Raw genomic sequence first — 13,342 nt, forward strand, 5'->3', positions numbered from 1 at the left:
AGTTAATAACTGAACGCTTTTTTCTAGTTGGGATGTAAGTAGTACGTAGGTCTAGGTACCAATTTCATCATGAAGCTGATTTTTGAAAACATTTATTTTGAAAAATAGGTACTAAGGGTAGGTAATTATATTGAAATAATTGTCTTTATTAGGTAGACTGCTTCACCATCGTTTGCAATGAAAGTTGAAGTAAGCGCACCGTTGAAATTCTCGCATTACTTCTCCATTTTCAGTTTTCCAAGTATTTTCCGGACGACCTCCTCTCTCGCAATTGGACAAGCGTTACCGGACGTGATAAGTAGAATTTCCATGATTATGTCCTCCATTGCACATGTTTTTGATTGCGCCCACGGTTCAATTTCTTTCCGATCTGTTTTTGTGATCACAAAAAATGAATAAAGAAACAATTTTCGAATGAATAATCTAGTATGTACTAAGGGAACATTTCGAATTGGCACTCTTCGATTCGACGAAACCAAGTTAGACAGAAAGAGTGTATCCTGAAACCCTCACAATCAAAATTTCTACTGTAAAAGTTCATTTTTGGATTTTGGACCAGTTTGTGAAAACTTTAAAAAATTTTATTTAGAGGTTATTTTGAAACTTCGTCATAAAATACGATTTTTTTGAGAGAATAAACGAACCAGTGTGAAAAATTTCTTGAAATCCACTCCCATCAAATCAAACTACTAGTTTTTGGCTATTGCGGAGCCTCCAGAGATTCGTATTCTGTAATATTTATTTAATTTGGACACATTCTGTAAGTGTTTATTTAATTTGGACAATTTTTATGACCTTTTTAAATGTGAAATTTTTAACATTTGAGGAGGTGGATAGCAGAACGCAATAACTCCATTTTTGGTTTTTTTGGGAAATTAGGAAAAATGGTCAGGAGGGGAAGGGTGGGGGGTCGAGTTCCAAAATTGGTGTCAAATGAAATGGGAGGGTGCCATAAATAAAATTTCCACTCAATTTCAAAATTTTGGTCACCTGGGTAAGCACAGAGAGGAAAAGAAAAAAAAGTTATTGCGTTTTGAACGCAAACTTTTTTTTGGGGTGTTTTTCTGCAAAAAAAACGTATTTTTTATTTGAAGAAATTGAAAAATTATAGAAAAAAAGTAGGTATGTTTAACTTAATCGAAAATTTTCAATACAAAACTGGAATGCGAAATTCAAACAATTCCTGTCTGTGATATAGCATTCAGAGAGTGGGAACGAAAGCACAATTTTTTTTAGTAACTTCTACCCAATGAGTTTCAGTATCTACCCGATGAAAAAAAAACAGTGTTACCACATCTGCGCAACTGAAATGTATAAAAAGTAGTGGAGTTATTGCGTTTTGCAAACAAAATCTCATTTTTTAATGCATTTAGCTCTAAAATCAGACTTATTTTCCTCGATTGCGCTATGATATTCAACTGATGGACAAAATCTGACACCGGGAATGGATTCCCCGTAGAATTTTACATAAGGATAGATATGTAACTCAATTTTCGTAATTTTGGAGTTATTGCGTTCTGCTATCCACCTCCTCATTTGGCGAGAGACTTCAGAACGGTTCAATACCACCACCAATCAACTCAGTGTCTTGAATTTAGGGTAGAAAGAATAAATTTTAGATTTCCAACTTTATCGGGTAGGTAATAAAACTTGAAATTCTCCAGAATTCGCCTAAAATCTTTAATAATCTCTAGTACCAGGAATTTTGGTTTGTGACGAGGGGAGGGCGGCAGGAGTTAGGACATACTCTTTGGATCTAGCTTGGTTTTGTCCAAATCGAAGATTGTAAGTTCAAAAAAGTCGTTTAAGAATGATGCAATGTTAAACAGTAGCAGAAACAAGCTGGTGAATAGTGGAAATTCACTCACTCTCCATAGACGGCATCATTGAATTCGCGATAGCTGATTCGATGTGTCGTATCATTATATGCGAAACTTCATCTAACCAAGACGACATTGACGTTGAGTATTTGGAACCTTCGATACCAAATTGACTGATGGTGTAGTTTTTTGCCTCAACAGTTATACTTTCGTTAACGTAATTTACGTCTATGAAAAGATTATCAATCGTGAAATTCATTGGAACCTTTTCGACCGTCGAATAACCATGGTCTAAATACATAGTCCCACTAATGTTCACCATGTGCAGAACGAGGTCACTGAATGATTTGAAATTCGAGAGTCCTGTGATCCTGATGTCAGTTAAATTGTACTTCTGTAGAAAAATCTTGGGTATTGAGTAGTAATACTCTTGCTCGTTGCTCGAGAAATCCAGATAAAGCGATGAAATATTCTGTTTCGGGTAAACTAACAAACTGTTTTTCAACGCTTGTTTGAATTTCTTGTTGCGAGCCAAACAATGACGTGTTACTTTCGGTAACATGATGTGGAATTCGTAGAAGAGTCTTTGTCTGGTTTTGAATTTCGTTTCATCATATCCGGTAAGCATCGTCGACTGTGGGATGTTAAAAAAAATACTTAGTAAATTGTTAAAATTTGTACCTATTTGATTCTGTAATTAGATTTGGTAGGTATTTCAATTATGGCTGATATCAAAACTCACTTCCCAATGCATTATATTGGCGTAGTCTATATCCATTTTAATTTTGCTCTCATTTTGTCCAGTTGATAATTCAGTAATAATTATTGCGAACTGTGTGAATACAGGATTTGCCATGAATTGAGCATCCGACTTGTTCAGTGCCCCGATCATATTACAGTCTAAATGATATTCGAATCCGCCAAATTGTAATCGCTGCAATTCAATACCATACGAAATTAATTAGTGATTGAATCTTCCGTCAATTTTCCAACGAAATTTTATATTTTATTATTTCATTTCTATAGTTAAAGCGATTACCTACCTACATAATTTTGTCAAATGATGCTTTTTGGTTATCGAAACCTACCGTTTCATTTTTAGCAGAATTCCACTCAATTGAGATAAGGCCGGGTGCGTCAATATCGTAAAACTGGAGGTCACGATAGATGATCTCATCGCCAAATATTTTGAATTTTCGAATGTTTTTGGTTTTATATTCCGATAAGCCGTGAAAGCCTTTTGTGAATGTTTTTTCTACTCGACTCCAGCCAGCTTTTTGAAATATTCCGTTGATGGAATCATTCAGAACTTTTGTGATGTCGTATTTCGAGGACTCGTCGAGCGCTTTCACTGATACAAGATCTGTAACATTCGCAGTTGGCGGAATTTTTGGTTAATTTGTATGCTGGTTTAATAAGATTTTTTCTTCTCTGAGAAAATATTTAGCTATTCTTACTTTTTGCGATAAAAAAAAATAGCAGGGAGGTCTTCGTTTTGAAATTCATGTTGCTGCCTATAAGAATATAAACATTTATGCGAATAAAACCTTGATAGTGATACACAAATTAAATAGATTCGAAAAATAATTTGTTGTATACATCGGGTATACCTATCAATATTTATCTAGACCGATTAGTTCTTTGAAAACTTTCATCATACTTGTCTTGATCATTTGAAATCGAGCGCCTTTATTAATAGAAAAACTGAAACATTCGCAGTTAGCGGAATCGTTGGTCAAATGTATGATAGTAAATAGTAATTTACTGGATACCTACACGATTTCTTCTTCTCGACGAAGGAAATATTGCTTATAACTATTCTTACCTTTGCGATTAAAAAAAACCACATGAGGACCTTCATCTTGGTAGTCATTTTGCCTACGAATATTATACTTATGTGAACGAAACCTTAATCGTGGTACAGAAATGAAACAGATTCGAAAAATAATTTGTTATATACATGGGATACCTATCAGTACTCATCTTATCAAGATTGATTAGTGAGCTTTGAAAACTTTCATCATACTTGTCTTGATCGATTCAAATGTTACGCAAAAGCTCTGATGAGCACAAGATTATCGTACGAGTAATTGAAATATTTCCCTATCTTTTGTGTAATTCGTGTAGTTAGTTTTTTCTTTGATCTGAACAGGATATTTGAGAGAGGGGAAATGGGGCAGTTTACCCAGGTCCCGCGCTTTCTGGAGGGCCCGGCAAAAGAAGGGTCCGTAATAAAGAACCTCGTTTTTTATACTTCTCAAAAAACAAATTTTTGAAAGATTTTGTCCTCATCGTTTCGTTCAGACTTGCTTTCTTTCTCAAAATTGAAATTTTTGAAAAAAAATACCATTTAAAAAGTTTTAACGTGAAAAAATAAACTTCTCCCATTAGAAGTATAGTTTTTATGCCTCTCGAAATGCAAATTTTCTAGAGTTTTCGCCCTCACCTGGGCCTGTTCTTTTTCATTTCTCCAAATTATGTAACATCCTAAAAAAATCTAAAAATTTTAAAATCCAAAAAATCAACTCCTTGCATAAAAAAACATAGTTTTTAATTCTCTGAAAATACCTACAAATTTTCAAAAATTTTCGCCCTCGCTTCATCCGAGTCTATCCTTTTTTTAAAAAAATCAACGTCTTAAAAAAATCGTTTTTAAGCTTTTCGAAATCGAATTTTCAAAAACATTCGCCTTTACTTCGTCCTGGCCAATTTGTTTGTCGTTTTAAAATAAAAAAATTTACATTTTGCAACCTAAAAAATCTGAAACAGAAAATGAAAATTTTTATAGGTCACATGAATGTGATACCTATCAATCGACAAAATGTTTATTTTTTCCCTATATCAGTGGGCAAATTTTCAGTTGACCCCCTCCCCTCCATTAAAAAAAATCAGTAGACTTATTTTCCTACTCAAAAATTCAATCTAATTGTTTTTAAGCTCTCTTTTATTTCAAGTTTTCGAGAAATATTGAAACAATTTCTAAAAAATCCATGTACATACCTACATAATATTTACAAAATTTGAGCAGAAAGACGTGTATAACAGCTCCTGCCACCTTGATCTAATCGCTAATTATTAGAAATACACATTTTTCATAAAATATCCACCTGTTAATCAAATTTGACAACTTCCATTGCAAACAACTTTATTGGACCCATCACATTAATCTATCAAAAATCATATGATGACTTGATTTTACCATGCTTTTGAATAAATGAATTTTCCATTTGACGCGTACTCGACTCCAAACTTGACGCATTCTTTACCTGAACTGTTGAGAAAACAAGGTACAAGTTAGTTCAGTACATTGCTCCAATTATTAATGAAGCTGAATCGTATTACAAATCTCATAATATGTATTGCCTGATAAGAGATATCTCAACTGGCATTCAGTTTTTGAACTGGACAAAGTTGGATCGAAAGATCATACAAAAATATATCACAAGCCAAAATCTCAGATGCTAAAGTGCATTTTTTTATTTTTATAGTAGATTTATGAAAATCAATTGGGCCAAAAATCGATAAAATCCAAATTTTACTGAATTGATCTAGAAAACTGAAATTTATAAATATCTTTACTCTCTGAATCAATTGGAAACAGCTTCAAATTGTTTAGATCTATTCTGAAGCCTCCAGTAAATTTCTAAAAGTTGATATTTCCACAAAATTTTACCTTGAAACCACATATAGTCCATTCAAAATGTTGAAATTAGGGTATTACAATGAATTTTAGCTTTCCAACTTTATTTTGTAAAATTATTTTGTGGAAATTCCAACTTTAAAAAATCTGCTGAAGGCTTCAGTACCTATAATACTCCTCAAAATGGTTTGAAACCATTTCTGCCCTCTAAATTGTTTGAAAAATTACTTCTAAAGAGACTGGCTTCAACTTTTGAGAGGGCAATACCAGAGTTCTAGTTTGGGTTCAGGCACAAACACTTAAAGGTGGACCAACTACACAGGGTGACTAATACTATCAGCTGTGCACTTGAAGAATGTAGGTAAATTCTGTGCTGGAGTATTCATCTACATTGCTCAGGCCTTTGACAGAGTTTGTCACCAGGGCCTAAAGCATATAAAATTTGTAAGTGGCTGAATAACAGGTATTATGACATCATCTGCTGATACATCAAAGACTGCTAGTTTAGAGTTTAGTGTGGCTCAGGGAGATGCCATGTCTCCTGGAGAGACTGCGAGAAGGAGTCTTATCTACTGTCCTTTATCTTCTCTTCATGGCAGATATTCCAGTGCCAGATGAAATAGTAGCTGCACTATTCGCCAATGACAAGGCCATTCCCTCGGTAAATGAAGATTATGAAAGGGCCATTACTTTACAACAAGCAGCAGTTGATAGAATTTTCAAGTGGATGAGGACATAGAAAATTGCTGCAAACTGTGGGAAATCAATGCATGTTGACTTCTCTCTACACCCCACCCCTACTTGCTGATCAGTATCAACGATGCAATTGTGCCCTACTCAACCTCTACAAAGTACCTTGATATGCATTTACATTCAAGTCTAAATTGGAGTAAACACATTTGGATGAAAAAACTTCAGATAAAAGAGAAAATGAGGGAGCTGTACTGGCTCATGGAGCCAAAGTCGAGTTTGAGTCTTGTGAATAAATGCCTTTCATACCTGGCAATAGTCTGGCCAATCTGGCTTTATATGGTATCGCTCTCTGGAGCTGTGTCTCAAAATGGAATATTCTGATAATACAAAGGTGCCAGAACATAATCCTACGAAGGATGACTGAAAAGTACTGGTATGAAAGAAACGCTGATCTCCACAAGGACCTGAAAATCAGTCACATCTCAGAAGAGATCTGCAGGCACGCTGAACAGCATGAGAACAGGCTACACAGTCACTCCCAGTGCCATCCAGCTTTTGGACAACTCTAACGATGTGCTTAGGCTGAAGAGATTCAAGCCGTCTGACCTTCCCAGCAAGAAGAATCATCACATGAAAAAGCAAAACTGCCGAGCAGCGATGGAATTGTCGTTGGACACTCTCAGCCTGAGTTGGTGCCAAATGTGGCAGAGATCGCGGAATTTGGAAAACAAAAAAAAACATTTTCAATCATTGTGATGGCCGATGGGTTTGAAATATGATACTTATAAGTACACTGAATCGATTTCATTCTATTTTTTTATCAGAAAGTTTTCAAATTTAACCAAAAATCGAAAAATACGTACTACCTTCTGAAATGTTGGCTATTATGTACCATTGTTTGCTCTTTCGATCGAGGTTCGTTCAGTTCAACAATTCATGTGCCTGGTGAGATATACGTGTGTACCTCCCTTGTCAGACTTACCGTTGAATTTATTCCGGAATCCCCTCAGTACTGAATGTGCCATTGCAGATTCGATGTGCCTCATTATCGTCGATGAAAATTTCGATAACCAATTGATTATTGGAATTGAGAAGTTTTGAGGAAATTCAGTGATCGAGTAGTCTTCTGCTTCAAATATAGTAAAGTTGTATGAAAAGTCAACTAGCATGGAAAGTCGATTAATTGTGAAATTTATCTTAGCGATTTGTTTTTTGAACTCTGGCTTCTCCTTGCCATATCTCAAGTCCATACTTCCATAAATATCATTCATGTGTAAGATGTGATAGTATTTCGGTTCATCGCGTTTAAGTGGATGCCGTGCAATCTCCATTGAATCAAAATTCGACAAACCTACGACCTTAATGTCGCTGAAGCTGATCAGTTCGAGAGTAATCGGAAGTAATAAATAGTAGTACTGTTCTTTATTCGCGTGAAAGTCTGGATATTTTGAGATGATTTTCTGATTAGGTTGAGTGGATGGGCTGTCTCTCAAATATTGCGAAAAATTCTTGTTAAAAATTATACGATGTTCCATCATCGTTGGAAGTATGTTGTTGACTATGTATACCATCTTTTGTCGTTCTTTATATTCGATCTTGTAATCTCGAATTATTGTATTGTCCTGAAAAATCAAATTCTTGTTTCAAACAATTATGGAGCTTCGGCATTTACCACTGAAATAAATCATCAGGTATCTACTTAAGTGTGCTAGATTTACTTCAAAATGATCTGAAATGCTCTACTCACCCCCCAAATGCCAGCAAAACCAAATGAAACACTGGTGTGAATCTTCTTATCTTCATCGCCGGTGGTCCATTGCCTGGCACATACTGATACATTGTTCATGTCAATTGTTGCCATGAAACGAGTGTAGGCAAACAAATTATGCCACATGCGTACCTCTCCACCGATAATGATTGATACATAATCTATGCCTACATACTGCAATGTGAAATATACCAAGAAATTGTACGAACAAATTTCGATTTGCTCGCTAATTTTAAAGCAGATTATTTTTCCAAGTACATATATTATACTCGTATTACGTCCTACCGTTTCATTTTTTGAAATGTTCCAACGAACTGAAGAGCCTGCAGAACCGTCCGAATTTAATGTGAAATATAAGTGGCTGAAAAAAACGGACTTTGAAAAACGCTTGCTTTTTATCTGATTTTCAGCTAAGTAAGTATCAAATTGCGGATATATCATGCTGTTATATAATTTTGTTGGCAAACAATTAGCGTTTAACGCGTCTCTGATGGAATCGTGAAGAACATCTGTGATATCATATTTTTTAGATGGATCGATTATTGACCTTACGGTACTGATTTCTGAAACAATAAGAGCAGCACAATTTAGGTAATGGTGTGCGAGGTTTCTTTCCAAAAAATCAAAAATAATGGCTACTGATTTTAAGTTAGGAAGAAAATCGATAATCAGATACCTACCTATACTTAGTTGTGTAGTGCTATTTTTGAATCTTATCTATACCTAAGTACAATTCTGGTTTACATCACTTACCTTTGAACATGAATAGAATGAAGAAACATATCCCTTTTGTGAAATTCATCTGGTCAAATAATATGTTGTTCCGATGGTCACTTGTAAAAGTAACCAAAATGCTGATATGGTTGTTGTATTTTTACCGAAAAATGATACGTATCTTGAAGATTATAGAACAGATAGATAGATTAGTTTCGACGTAACCTTATTTAAAAATTTCATGTAACGCACGAGCTTGCTCATGAAATTAGAAAAAATTTGACAGTGAAGTTAAGGATCGAAAAATTATATGCAAAAACATATTGTTATCAGTAAAATTTCACGTGCCAAGGTGCATTTTTTGATTTTCGGTCAACTTTTTTGAAATTAAAATAAAGAGACCAAAAATGGAAATGTACTAGCCCTATTTTTGTTTTGAGCAATTATGAAGCCTCCGGCATATTTTTGAAAGCTATTGTAATTCCCACAACATTTCACCAAATAAAGTTAGAAAGCTGAGAATTTACGTTATAGGTACGCTGTGCTTCACATTCTGAGTCGCTGTTTCACAGCCTCGAGCAGCATTTCGGTTTTTATTTTTTTTTAAATTTTTATTTATTTTTTCAATAAGTATCTAATTATTAAGGTTACATGAAAGCATCGAACTCGCATCCGTCCATTTTGGAAAAAATCTGTGAAATTGATCGGGTGGGCCATTATTCATTAACGAACCACAAATGGGATCATAATATGTGCTAAAGTTGATTTAGACACATTTTATGGTTTTTTTATTTTTTATTTTTTTTTTTTTTTGAAAACTGGAATTTCCAAAAAGTGGCTAGAGACTACAGAACGGATACTTATAATGTTAAAGTTAGGGTATAGTGTAAATTTTAGCGTTTAAACTTTGTTTGGCGAAATTTTGTAGAAATTTTGATTTTTTAGAATCTGTTGAAGACTTCAGAACTGCTCAGAATTGTTCTTATCCATTTATAATTGATTTTTTCAGTCTGAAAAAAGTTAATATATAGGTAGGGGAGATTGTTGTACCCCGGACCTGTTGTACCAGGGACCTTTCCCTCACTAACGCCACTTGCGGAATTCGGACCCCACTACGTTTTAAGGCATCACTAGGGTATGGCACAAAATGAACTATAGGCGATAAGGTTTTCATTTGAAAATTTTGCACACGATTATCACGTTTTAAAACGAAAAATTACATTTTGCCATGTTTTGTGAACTCATTTTGACCTGTTGTTTATTTGAAATTTGTCAAAGCAATTAGTGCAACGTGTAGCTACACCATCCAAGTGTAAGTACACATATTCACTTTTTGGAAAAATATTGTGTGAAATTTTGTAGAAATTTTTTTCTAAATTTTGGGAGGTCTTGTACCTGGGACCAAATTTCATCGTGTACCACGGACCGCAATTTTTTCATCTAATTTTCACGAATTTTGATACTTTTTCAGATGCCAGGATGCCCTTTACACAGTTTTTACATTGTAGCATCTGAAAACGTTTCAAAATTTATTTGAAATTGGTGGAAATTTGAGGAAAAATCTATGGTCCGTAGTACAACATGACAAACTTATGAAATTTTTTTTAAAAAATTCTGCAAAATTTTATATGATCTTATTGTAAAAAGTAAATATGTATAATGAATGTCTATGATCCATACGTGAACTTTATGCCTTCACGGCCAACTTTTAGGCATTTTCCAGGGTAAATTTCCTTTTGGTCCTTGGTACACGACCCGTTGTACCATGGACCAAAAAAAAGTGACTTTTTCAAAAAATTCTGGAGGGGAGGGGAATGAGTTTTGAACAAATGTGAATATCTCGTTTTTTTTGTAAAAGACCATTCTTTGATGCACCCTATTCACATTTTCAAAAATAATTAATGGGTGGAGTCCATTCCCAAAAAACGAAAAATCGGTCCCTGGTACAACAATCTCCCCTACCTATCAAGTTCTGGATCCTTGGCCTATAAGTATTGAGCTTTATTATTTGGTTTCAAAAAAAAAAAAACATTCATTGAAATTGATAGGTCAGGTTGAGCGACAAAATTATTATTGTTGACAATTACATCCATTCATTTTCATTATAAGCATCAGGTCAAAGAGTGAGCACTGAGTTGAAACAAACATATAGGTAGGTATCAATATTTGGTCAGTAAAAAAAGCAAATATCATCGCGATTGAAAAAAAATTTTAAAAATCTGTACGGGAAAATTACTCGACACACGAATAAAAAACCCTGACTACTTTAAACTGACTTCGATAACTTCAAACTAATAACATCTTGAACAAAACATTCAAATAAATAAAAAATATTTATTTTGAAAAAGCGGTCGTTGACCTGGATGGGTACAACGAACCGTAGGCAGAATAAATACGAGCTCCACGAGCTCAGACTACTTAACCGTTTAAAGTTTACAATCGTATTGACGCGTCGAACTAACGTATATAACGAAAACAAAAATAAAATGCTTGAAAAATTAACAGCCAAGTATTTCCCATAAGAGACCATAACGTTTTGGGCTCGCGTATATGGATTCCTTACTCGGAAACTGGTCATGCTAAGAAATACAGCCCCATGATTGGCCAAAATGCCAGTGGGCGTTTTCTAAGCACTTAGCAGTTTGCGCGATGTTATCTTGTGTTTGTGAACTTGTGAAGTGTGAAACGCAAAGTCGCAAATAAAATAATAGCTCTAATTAATAATTATAAATAAATTATTCATGTTTTTTTTCCTAATTCCAAAATAAATCGATGAAAAATGTGTTACCTAAAATATACTCAAGCATTGAAGAATAGAGGATGTTTTGTTTTTTGAAAAGGAACGTAAACACTACGTAAATATACAATTTTGGTGGTCACTTGGTCAGTAAATCAATCTCAATTGGTTTTGGTACATATTCGAATTATTCTAGCTTGGCAAGAAGTATTCTTGGACAGATGACCTCCTTTATTTGCACATTTATCAATTTCATGAAGGCGCTGTGTCGACAAATTAGAATTACTTGTCTCCTGGTGAAATAAACACATCATTTGTGCATAATACGTAAGTTATGCAGTAATAAGCAAGGTAGTATGATAACGGATGAGGCTGTGATATTGAGTATGAATTAGTGAAAGTTTGAACTTCGAAGTACTGACCATATTTTACAAGTTGCATTGATTGCGAATCTCACTTATTCCATGTTGATTCACTAAATGCATTTTGCCAAACTAAAACATTGATATCTTGCATAGATTTGTAGTGTTAGAAGGTAACTCAGCACACATTCGCGTAATTCATCATCGAATTCTAGAATTTGATCCTGATACTTTTGCGGCAAATTGTTTTTGTTATTTTGTTAAATTGATGGGAAAACTTTTTCAAATGAACCATAATCCATATACGATAAGTCTTCCAAATTTCAATTTGTATTTTAAGCAATAATAATTATATTGTTGTAATTTACGCGGAATCGGAATGTGGTATTCTGTTATTGATAACAGCGGAGCGCGTTGCTACAGCCAATCAGAAAGGCGCATTTCTTAGCATGACCAGTTTCCAAGTAAGGAATCCATATACGCTTTGGGCTCCTGGCGCACTAACCATTTATATTTTACATAACCGAATTACGAAATAAATAAAAACAAAAATTTAGATTTAGAATCTAAATTACACGTAGATAAAAGTTACGGGTAGCGTTACACTACAATTTTGCCAACAAAATCTAACAAGTAAGTACATAGCAAATTTTGAAAATAAATTGAAAAATACACAATTAAAAATTTCATATAAAATTTGACATAGTTCAATTAATAAATAAACTGTGATGAGCAGATATGCCCTGATCGCCTATAGTAGATATGAGTGTAACTTCTTGGTAAGCGTAGGTTATTGTAATCGTACTGTGGGAGGAGCAATGAGCTATGTAATGTACTCGCGATCCGAGCCTCGTTGCGAGGATTGTGATGCTAGAAAAATCACTTGGTCCAGGACACTTGAGCTCTCCGGACCAACGTCAGTTACAGTGAATATTCAAACGGCTGGTATGGCTAGTTCCATACTCCCTATGTGTTTTAACCATCTTTAGATGGTTACCTAGTACTTGCAACGTGACTTGTTAATTTCCTCGTACGGTCATGGAACTTATAACGTGATACTTCGTTAATCCCTCGTAAGATCGTGGTACTTATTTCGGCCCATCTCTGATTGATTAATCCGGACAATTGAGTGGATAACCCTACAAAAATGGAGCTACTAATCATACCTGCCAAAGCGACTATTATTGGGGTCGCCAGGGAGAGGCAGGCAACGTGAACAGTAAAACTATGCGTATTTTCATCATCCAAAGTAAATTGTTTAATTCTTTTACCGGGGTTGCATTCACCCTTACATAATGCCAATTGGGAAGTATGAGGATGATATTATAAAAGTCATCTAAATACTTTGTCATTTTTGGTGAAAAATGTACAAAAGTACCAATGTTAAAAATTATGCCACTTTAACAAAACTCTTTCAGGACTTTCACATATTTGACCAAAATGCTAAGAAATAATTTTCAACGATGTTTTTATCAATAATTTTAAATAATTTTGTTGGCAGGTGGGGGGGAGAGTGGCGGAATTACCTACCATATGTTGATGAATACACCACTTTGGTGAATAATTTTCAGAAATGGAGGCATGGGATAAGGGGAGGGGTAAAGGAAA

General features: G+C 34.6%; 2 protein-coding genes across 2 annotated transcripts; both read right to left on the reverse strand.

Annotated features, from left to right (window-relative positions):
- Positions 1 to 76: 76 nt before the first annotated feature.
- On the reverse strand, positions 77 to 3,802 carry LOC135834906 (uncharacterized). Its single transcript, XM_065348893.1, has 7 exons — positions 3,646 to 3,802; positions 3,431 to 3,524; positions 3,278 to 3,334; positions 2,909 to 3,183; positions 2,563 to 2,754; positions 1,869 to 2,454; positions 77 to 370 (listed from the first exon to the last, which is right to left on the reverse strand). Exons 3-7 carry the CDS (start codon positions 3,324 to 3,326, stop codon positions 216 to 218), a joined length of 1,257 nt encoding a protein of 418 aa, XP_065204965.1. The 5' UTR covers positions 3,327 to 3,334; positions 3,431 to 3,524; positions 3,646 to 3,802; the 3' UTR covers positions 77 to 215.
- Positions 3,803 to 4,948: 1,146 nt separating this feature from the next.
- On the reverse strand, positions 4,949 to 8,927 carry LOC135834911 (uncharacterized). Its single transcript, XM_065348899.1, has 5 exons — positions 8,675 to 8,927; positions 8,207 to 8,484; positions 7,901 to 8,095; positions 7,136 to 7,775; positions 4,949 to 5,091 (listed from the first exon to the last, which is right to left on the reverse strand). Exons 1-5 carry the CDS (start codon positions 8,721 to 8,723, stop codon positions 4,991 to 4,993), a joined length of 1,263 nt encoding a protein of 420 aa, XP_065204971.1. The 5' UTR covers positions 8,724 to 8,927; the 3' UTR covers positions 4,949 to 4,990.
- Positions 8,928 to 13,342: the final 4,415 nt, after the last annotated feature.

This window comes from Planococcus citri, chromosome 2 (genome assembly GCF_950023065.1).
Source record: "Planococcus citri chromosome 2, ihPlaCitr1.1, whole genome shotgun sequence".
Lineage (NCBI taxonomy): Eukaryota > Metazoa > Arthropoda > Insecta > Hemiptera > Pseudococcidae > Planococcus > Planococcus citri.